This window comes from Podarcis bocagei (genome assembly GCF_964188305.1).
Source record: "Podarcis bocagei genome assembly, chromosome: 8".
Classification (NCBI taxonomy): Eukaryota; Metazoa; Chordata; class Lepidosauria; order Squamata; family Lacertidae; genus Podarcis; species Podarcis bocagei.
Genome location: NC_138133.1, coordinates 1,201,517 through 1,211,675, shown reverse-complemented (window position 1 = coordinate 1,211,675; position 10,159 = coordinate 1,201,517). Strand labels below are relative to the sequence as shown.

At 41.4% G+C, this 10,159-nt stretch overlaps 1 protein-coding gene across 2 annotated transcripts in view; it reads right to left on the bottom strand.

The window, feature by feature from the left end:
- Nucleotides 1–5,138: 5,138 nt before the first annotated feature.
- Nucleotides 5,139–10,159, bottom strand: part of TENT4A (terminal nucleotidyltransferase 4A) — a 31,072-nt gene continuing 26,051 nt past the window's right edge. Inside the window, exons 10-12 of one of the 2 annotated variants that reach the window (XM_081205978.1) lie at nt 9,805–9,971; nt 8,125–8,283; nt 5,139–7,844 (exon numbers count right to left, since the gene is read on the bottom strand). In XM_081205978.1, the coding sequence (XP_081062104.1) occupies nt 7,662–7,844; nt 8,125–8,283; nt 9,805–9,971 (509 nt within the window). In that variant the 3' untranslated portion in view covers nt 5,139–7,661. Of the gene's footprint in view, nt 7,848–8,124; nt 8,284–9,804; nt 9,972–10,159 lie in introns of both variants that reach the window. The other variant, XM_081205977.1, reaches the window with a different exon arrangement.

Below are 10,159 nucleotides of genomic sequence, written 5' to 3'. Positions count from 1 at the left end.
CACCTGCTCCCACTTGCCCCTTGGTGCATGGAAACAGAAAAGGATTAAACTCAGGCCTGAAAAGAAAAGGTAACATAGTAGAAATATGGTGGGGGTGGGGGTGGGAGGGAAGTGTTGTACAATAATGTGCTTTGTTTGTTTTTAAGTTGTCAGTCACTCACGATAACCAGCAAGTCTGACATCCCTTGCTTCGAGTGTTCAAGAGCAAGATTTAGTCACTTCAGATGATGGGATGTTCAGGCTGTGAAGATAATAAATCCTGGCTGGCTGCTGGCTGCAATGGCTTGGATGCAAACAGACCCATGCATGAGTGTTGGGAACATCTTCCTGGGGTGTGTGGAGAGCCATGGCAAGAAGTGGGAAGGATACAAAAGGTCAATTGTATGTCCATTTATACACATGCAGAGAGCAGTGGGGGTTTGCAGATGTGGTTACCATGTACTACTCAAAAGTCCTGGAAGCAGAGAAGAGCAAAGATGCATTTCACATTAGATTGAAATAACCAGCCAAATCTTCAATTGAAGGTTAGTGGTTGAAATACATTTCCATTTCCATCAGCCTCAGAAAGAACAGAGCCTCTTCTGGTTAGAGAAATGTCCTGTCAGAGGCACACTGTTTTATTCACAAGGGTGTCTCATAAAAAGAGAATAATCATCCCTGCATGCTGACATAATTAGGATCCTAAGCACCCAAATTACATTTACATAGTTAAGGGACTCAGAGACCTACAAGGAAGAAGAAATGTTTTCTGGCCTGAAAATCTGAAATGTTATCTTTAGGAGCACTTTCAAAACCAGCACCAGGCTTTTATTGGAACATTAACTTTAATCACAAAGGTGGCTATTCTGATTAATTCAAGAAGGTTCTGGGAGCTACTGGAAGCTTCTCTGTATGAAAGAAGCTTCATGATTGTTTGGGTTATATCTTCTGGGAAGCTGGTTTGAACTGGTTCTCTTATCTCTTCCAATTAAGGTCATGCTGACTATAAATATAGACCAGAAGGAGCCTGGGTTTTACTTTCTATCTCTCTTCCTTTTGGTGTGGTATTCTGTACACAGTATGCCTAGTGTTAAGGTTTAGTCTTGCTATAGGTTTATAGGTTTTTGTAAGTGCTGCAACTGGATTTTTATGGACTGTACCAATCCTGAATGTACTGGATTAGTGCTCATCTGCCTTCAGTAGCAAGTAAAGCTCTGCTGCATGAAGTACAATTGCCTCTGGTCTATTTTTTGGGAATGTCTGCTACATGTTTAAGTTTTTCTTCCACATGTATTACAGAAACTACATTTGCCCTGAGGACAAGCACATTGGGGCTCTGAGAGTCCAGTTCCTCCCTAGTATCACCTCACAGTGGGCCTTCTGAAAGGAAAGAGCTTCAGCTCCCATGGACTTGAAAGCAAGCTCTCTTTCCTCAGTTCTCCGTCCCCCACACCAGGCCAACTGCTCCTCCCTCAACCCCTCACCCACCTCACCTGTCCCAACACAGCTTGCCCCACCCTCCCCACACAATGCACTCCAAGCCCACTTTTAATGGAGGGAGGAAGCTCTTCACGGAATGCTTTGCTCAACTGCTTTGTGAAGCATCTTCCCACACTGTTCAACTGCTCACCTGTGTCACCTGCCACCTTGTTGTCACACTGGTGTTGGCGTGGCCACCTTGCGAACTGCAGCATGACAACAGCCTGCCATTTTTATGTATATAGGAAGATATCCCACCTTTGCTCCAAGGAACTCAAGGTAGTATACATGGCTCATCCGCTCTCTCACTCTATCCTCACAATACCTGTCCAGACCTCGCATCTGTGTGCCACCTCCTGCCTCTATAGGCCCCCCATAGCTGGAGCAGGCTTTGGGAGAAACAAAGTGCCATTTGTCCCCTTCCCGCCAGTATTTTTCTGGAAGGCTCTCTAAGCATGTTTGCCCCATTCACTCAACTCAATTGGACTCAAAGCCAACTTTAGGTGTGGATGACTATATGTGTCTGTACATTTTTGAACATCTTTGAATTTCGAATTTTTGTTTTCACTCAAAAAAGCAGTTTTTGAAACCAAGGCAAAACACTTTGCAAAGCAACAGCCCAAGAGATCAGAGTATTTTGTACTGTATTTTATACAGTATTTTTATTCAGAAAGGAAAACTAATGCAAGAGTGCCCCCTTCCTGTAAAAAAAAGAAAATATTCCAGTATAATTCAGAATCTCATAATCAACCCAGAACAGAAGGGGTGAGGTTTTTTTGTTTTTAAAAAAACATTTCTTCTTCTTCTATTATTATTATTATCAACTCCCTTGGTAGCTCATTAGTTCAATGAATGTAAGCACCACAAGGAAGATCTCTATCTATAGCACAATCACATGTAAGTTTTGGGGTTGTATCCAAAGTAACAGTCAATCAGTGCAAGGATTGTGCAGTGACGGGCTGTCCTTCTCCCACCTCGTAGAAAAGCCCGCAAGAGCCGTGCTCCCTTTCACAAGCCTCACGGAGCGTGTGTGTGGCTCTTGGGGGCTTTTCTCCCTCCTCGGGGAAAAGAAGCGCCGCACACACGCTCCACGCGGCTCATGAAAGGGAGCGCTGAGCAGAGCCTGGGATGCAGACAGCCTCTGCTCAGCACTCCCTTTAAAGATTTTTTTTTTCTTGCATTCCCCCTCTAAAAACTAGGTGCGTCTTATGGTCAGGTGCGAAAAATACGGTATATGATAACAGCCTTTTTCAACCTTGGGTTCCTAGATATTGTTGGACAACTCCCATCATTCCTAGCCAGCATGGTCAGTGCTTGGGGATGGGAGTTGTAGTTCAAAAACATCTGGGGCCCCACACTTGCATTAGAAGAGGCTGTGGCAGGAGTTGATAAAAAGATGGGAGGAACACAGGATTGGGGCAAGTGGTACAGACATCATCCTGAATTAACCTCTGCCATCAAGAGAAATGAGGGAAGTCCTACATTTAGGAGCAGACCCACCTAGAATTGCACTAATAGGCCAGCTCCATTTTAAATGAACTGTTTATAATTTGCAAGTCTGCGACTGCAATAATACTTTTTATAATGGGATTGCACGCTGTGGCTTAAGCTTTGGAAACAGTTTTAAGTTTAAGTGAAATCAAGCTCAGAGGAAGTATGCACTCTGAAACTGGTTCCCAGTGAGGAGATCCTATGCCATCATGGTGCCGGGGAAAAATTAAGTATACCTAATTTTTTGTTTATACAGTGGTACCTCGGGTTACATACGCTTCAGGTTACATACACTTCAGGTTACAGACTCCGCTAACCCAGAAATAGTACCTCGGGTTAAGAACTTTGCTTCAGGATGAGAACAGAAATCACACGGCGGAAGCAGGAGGCCCTATTAGCTAAAGTGGTGCTTCAGGTTAAGAACAGTTTCAGGTTAAGAACAGACCTCCAGAACAAATTAAGTTCTTAACCCGAGGTACCACTGTACTTTATCTAAGGAAAGTAATATAAAAGGTAAAGGTACCCCTGCCCATATGGGCCAGTCGTGTCCGACTCTAGGGTTGTGCACCCATCTCACTTAAGAGGCCGGGGGCCAGCGCTGTCCGGAAACACTTCCAGGTCACGTGGCCAGCGTGACAAAGCTGCTCTGGCGAGCCAGCACCAGCGCAGCACACGGAAACGCCGTTTACCTTCCCGCTATAAAGCGGTACCTACTCATCTACTTGCACTTAGGGGTGCTTTCGAACTGCTAGGTGGGCAGGAGCTGGGACCGAAAGATGGGAGCTCACCCCGCCGCGGGGATTCGAACCGCCGACCATGCAATCGGCAAGCTCTAGGCACTGAGGTTTTACCCACAGTGCCACCCGCGTCCCAAGGAAAGTAATATATGGATCCCTAAAAACTACTCTAATTATGAAGAGAACTATACATGCCACTTTGATTGAGCTCCTTGGAGGAAAGGTAGGATAAAAATGAAATAAATAAATGACAAACAAGAGAGCTTTTTAAGATTAGCCAGTAGTTAAAAAAACCACTGTTTCCACTAATCATTCCAAAATGGTAGGTTTTCAAAACAAAAATCGTAACTCTTCTTTATTTTATATTTATAAAAATATTTCTATACTGCTGTATTGTAAAAATGTACCACAGTGGTTTACAACATAAAAACATAAAACCAAACAGCATCACAGAAAAATTAAAGTTAAAAGCAGTAAGAAATTAAAAACAAACATCAATAGACCATCCTGGGGGGGGGGGGTGTTCTCTTGCTTGCCTGCATAGGCCTGGCAGAATAGAAAAACTTTCAGCAAGTGTTTAAAAGCTGGCACAGAAGGCTCCCAGTAAAACTCTATATTAAGAAAGGAATAAAGTGTCCTCTTCTTTTTGTCCTTCAAGTTCTTTTCTCCTTTAGACAAATGATACAGCTGTTGGTCCTGTTGCATTGCTTAGAAGCATTTCCCACATTCCCCATATTAGAGTTGTGGGTTTCCTATTGACATTAAGCACTGAAAAATACAAATGTATTCTCAAAACATGCAGCCACTCACTTAGATGACTTTAAAGAAAAAGTACACCAATTATTAGAGGACAGGATTAGCAACAGCTATGAGCCATGCTAGCAAGATAAAAGCTCCAGTTTCAGAGGCAGCATATTTCCTGTTTATTCCCAGCGTCTGGGAATGAAGTACAGTGGTGCCCCGCAAGACGAATGCCTCGCAAGACGGAAAACCCGCTAGACGAAAGGGTTTTCCGTTTTTGAGCTGCTTCGCAAGACGATTTTCCCTATGGGCTTGCTTTGCAAGACGAAAATGTCTTGCGAGTGTTCCGATTTTTTTTTTGCTTCCCCCCTTTTTCTAAGCCGCTAAGCCGCTAATAGCCTTTTAGCCGCTAATCCGCTAAGCCTTTAATAGCCGCTAAGCCTTTAATAGCCGCTAAACCGCTAATAGCGCTAATCCGCTAATAGGGTTGCTTCGCAAGACGGAAAAACCGCTAGACGAAGAGACTCGCGGAACGGATTAATTTCGTCTTGCGAGGCACCACTGTATCTGCTACCCTCATGTCCTGCATGGGCATTTGTGAAATAGAATGCAGGATCAGGCAGGTTTTTGGCTTGATCACAGTATTGTGATAACACAGTGAACAGAAAAGGTCACAGTGGCAAATGAAGAAAGTTGCACCACAGACACATCTGGCTTTGAAAATTTATTAAAAATCAAAGAATACAAAACTTCACATAAAAATATGTATTTTAGCTTCCCACATTGTTATACACACAAAAAGAAACTGAACATGATATTTTAATTAGCTATCCACAGCAGCATATAATATAACCAGAGTGGTAGCCAGTGCAATTTATTGGTTCACCATGACTGAAATGGAACATGATATCTGCTTCTCTTAAGCCTATTCTGCTTTTAAATGGACTCTGTTTAGGACACAGAGGTTTCCATAACATAGGTTCATATTCAATATTGCTAGCATGTAAAAGTGAGTACAGGTCTATAATCAGCCCTTGAATACTGGTTTATTCAAGTTTAGATCCCTTATTGTACCAGCATCTATTAAAAACCTTTCACAAGGTTTAAAAAACAGTCAAAGCAAAGATACACATCCAATATCAAAGCAGGACTGAGATTTTTGGCAATTCAAAATCCAATTGCTGTTTACATAGTTATCAGTTGTAAAATTATCATTCATCTGGAGCAGTATATACACCAGGACTGGGATCCTACAATTCTGCATGAGAAAAGGGGCAGACAAACAACTTTCCCTTCTTTCTGCAACCCCTTGCACTGCATTAGATGCTGCTCTGAAGAGCTCCTCAAGTTCCAAGAGAAGCTTTTCATGAGGTCTGAGAGGCATTGTGAGACAGAAAAACCTTTTGTGTATGTGGAGATCTTGGCAACAATGTTCAAGAATTATTCTGAGAAAACTTAGTATCTTACAACCTATGACCAACTAGGAGAGACACTGATTGTTTACTTCTGGCTGCAGGCTGCCCAACTGCCAGTGTGCATTTGCAAAGCCTCTGCCTTAATCACATTTGCCTGATGAAGAGGTTTTATACTCATAAACGTGACATACCTTTCCCGAGAGATGCTGGTACAGTAAGTCATATACATTTTATGCCCATGAGAGTATCAAAACAGCAGCTACAACCAATACCAATATGAATATTCATTAATAATAGGTAAATAATATTTAAAGTTTTATTTCTTGTTAAACTCTGAACTGCAGACAAAATGTGCTACTCTACTTTGGAATGTTGCGCTCTCTTCTCTCACTACCCAAAGGCCTTGCATTAATTCGGACAATGTTTTCTTTAATATGTGCTGCACCACCTTTCAAGGCAAGCCTACAGATACTAAAGCTCACTATTAGAAAAATCATTCCGTGTCAAACATTCAAATATCAGTTAAGAACATTCACTTCTGTATATCCTTCAGATGTCAAGATAGCAGAATTCTTTCTAAGCTCCTCCTCTAAGCAGAGCTACTTATACAGTGCTGTTGAGATTTAAGACTTCTTATCTTTAAAACAAGGAAAAGATGCAGCCAGTGACAATGAGAATATAGTGCTTTTTTAAAAACCCAGGGCTACACAAGATGTGTTTTCTTGCTTTGAAAAAGGTTAACAGAGGTTGCCATGGCAATGCACACTTGCATAGAATCCCTGTAGGCATCTTTAAATCAAGTGACTGCCACAGATGACCGTGTTGCACGGGACTGTGCTCTTTTACAAGTTAACAGACTGATACTTTAAAAGCATAGAGAAGCCCAAAGGTACATTGCAGGTAGTTGCTTTTAACAGAACTAATGCACGCTGCTAATCAGATTCCTTAATGGAATCAATATATGTTCCTTTCTCCACATTCTTTAAGTTGGATATTTCATTCAGCAACAATGCTTGGAGCCAACCAGAGGGTAAATAAAACTAATTAAAAGCATTTGTAGATGAACATCTGGGACTTATTCACCTTTACCCTAAAAGACTGGAATTCTTTATGCTGATCTCTGTCCAGTTTTAAGGAATCAATTGAAGGTCCAAATTATCTTGCGTGATCCACATTGAAACAAGTATGACCTGTGCAAGAGCACTAGATTGTGCCCTCCCCATTAGCTAGAGTTAACGTAGTGAACCCCAACTTAAAAAATGCAGTCTGGGAAAGGATCTGTAAAGCAAGCAAATAATAAAATTACATTCTGTACACCCTTCATTCCTTAAATATAACTTAAATGAAAAACATTCAGAGTTATTGCACAAAAGTTATGTTTGATTTGAGTATGGTAACAAAAGGTTTGAACAAGAAATGGGAAGGCAACAAGCAAAGTCACAAAAATTTGCTACAAAGGAAAGGAAAGTCCAAACCATCTATACTTTTCTGACAAAACAAAAAAGCTATAATGAACAAATGCAGCTACAGCAGAAGGTGCCACCGCATTTATGGTCCTCACAGTACTTCTGCTACAGCTGCTTCGGCACTGTAGTAATCATGGATAGGCAGAAGACAAACTTCCACATTTAATAAGGCTTCACAGATAAGCACAATTATTTCTTTTAAGATGGACTCCACCACCACACAAAGAAACATGCAAGGTTGGATGCAGATATTTGGCAACATCCACAAACTGAAATGCCCAGTGCTGTTCTCAAGTCCAGACTAGTGCCACACATACTGCGTAAGTCTTAAGTGGACACTCTGAGGCTGGCCATTATCTGCTAAGGCTAATAGGCAAACTGTCTCTGTATTTCTTTCTTCTCCAGATATTACGGTTATGTTGGTGGTGCCCTCGGTTGCTAACAGGCTGCCTCATGGCTCCATTACCAGAAGAACTGTATCCGCTGCCTTGAGTATGATTGTGAGCTGCTTTGACCGTCAGCTTCATTCCATTGTGCTGCTGGAAACAAGAGGAATTGGTCACAATTAGTGCCAGCTAAATTGCAAATTTACCAAATTCTTTTACTACGTTTTGTCTCCTAGCAATTCACCAAGGCCAGACTCATACAGCTGTTTCCACATGTGTGACCGGAAGAGATGCAAACTGCATTCAGACAGTAAGATATAAGCAAAATGCTTCAAGAAAATCCATTTTAGAATAGTATTGCAAGCCAACTGACTTTCTGCTCCACCATCACCACTATCCAATGGGACAACTTCCATCATATAGTCCATACCTGATTATTAGTAGTCATAATCAATGTTCTTGCAGGCACAGACTGAGTTTTACCACTTGGCACAGGCAATGCTGGTGGTAAACCAACTGTAAGCTGAGATGGTGCTTGGAGATTGAAGTGGTACACATTAGGAGTTGTGCAAGGTGGAGTATCTGAATCCTTGTGACAAAGAAAAGGGGGGAATAGGTTTGTTGTTCTTTTAATATGAAAGGAGCACATGCTTACTACTCATTTAAGCACCCACACAAGCAAATACCAATAGCACTGTAAGCACCAGAAGATGATAAATATGTCAGGAAGCTGATACTTAGTCCTCTTAAGATGTGGTTTTCACCAAGAATGGTGTAGAAATGACCTGTACTAGTTTGTAATGCCACTGGAGATCAAGGAAGCCTTTGTAAGAAAGGCAATCATGTTTGGGGAAAGATCCAAAGGGGATTCAGGAACTGTGGACTTTCCCCCAGCACATGACACCATACGTATATCTACATATACTATACACCCTGTATGTTCTAGGACTTAAATAAGCAATTCCTGAGATTGCCTGATCACTATTTTTTATTATTTATTGCATTTCTGCCCCACCTCTTTCTCTAAGGAGCTCAAGGTGGCCTACATGGTTCTCCCCCTCCTCCTTTAATCCCCACAACAACCCAGAGAGGTAGGTGAGGCTGAGAGACCGCGACTGGCCGAGGGTCACCTAGTGATCTTCATGGCCGAGTAGGGTTTTGAACCCTGGTTTCCCAAGTTCTAGCATGACATTCTAACTGCTACACCACAGGTTTTACATGGCAAGTGTAAAACCTGCCATGCTCTGTCCATACTAATGAGGATGATATAGTTGTATAGGCAAGAAAGGTGCAATTCACATGAGCAACAACTTTTCTTTGTCTTATAACCTTTTTTGAATCTGTTATTTCATGTGCTTTAATACATTTACCTATTTAAATTCAATGGTGTTGTTCAGAACTTGGGAAACATTTTAAAGTTAAGAAGCATTTTAAGACACCAAATACATAAAATACAGAGCTAAAATGGCTGCAACAGAAAGGAAGCAAGGTTTTTAAGAACTAATTACTTTAATTGGTGCTATAATGCTCTTTCATTTAAGTGCTTCTGTGTGGTTTTCTTTTTAAAAAACTTTGCAAATTATTTTCTCTCTTATTAAAAGATTGATTTAACATTAAATGTCATTGTGACAGTTAAGGTGACATAGGCATTTTATCTTTCTGAAAATACAGCATGATAAATCATCAAGTTTTAGAGAACAGCAATGTACCCGTATTTTTCGCTCTATAAGACGCACCAGACCACAAGACGCACCTAGTTTTTGGAGGAGGAAAACAAGGAAGGAAAAAAAAATCTCAGAAGCCAGAACAGCAAGAGGGATCGCTATGCAGTGAAAGCAGCAATCCCTCTTGCTGTTCTGGCTTCTGTGATAGGTGCGCAGCCTGCCTTCGCTCCATAAGACGCACACACATTTCCCCTTACTTTTTAGGAGGGAAAAAGTGAGTCTTATAGAGCAAAAAATACGGTAACTGGAAAAGTTTCACGCTCAGTTAGTTTCAACAAAAGTTACGGAAGTCCTGTTGCAATCTTACACAGATATACCAAATTACAGTCAGAAAAAAGGAAGAAACAAATAGAAAACAGCTTCAAGGGGGGAGGAATGGGACTTACAATATCACTGCCAGAAAGAGAAGAAACGGAAGAGGCAGATGAGCCTGATGACAGCTGCTGAGTACCAGTAAATGACAAAGCCAAAGGCTGGCTGTATGCCGATTCAGCATCACCATTCTGGACTACATTACATGCAGATATTGGTTCTCTCCCTTTCATTGGAATACCTGTAAGCATACACATTTATCAGTTTTGTTTGCAAATAAATCACCTTTCACAGTCCCTTGCTGTAAACAAGCAATATTATGCAATTATCAGATTTACTGCAGGGTTTAGCCATGACCCACATGCTCACTTCAGATATCACATCAAACCAAGATGTGGTTGAAATTAATTGAAATTTTGGTGTGAGTTT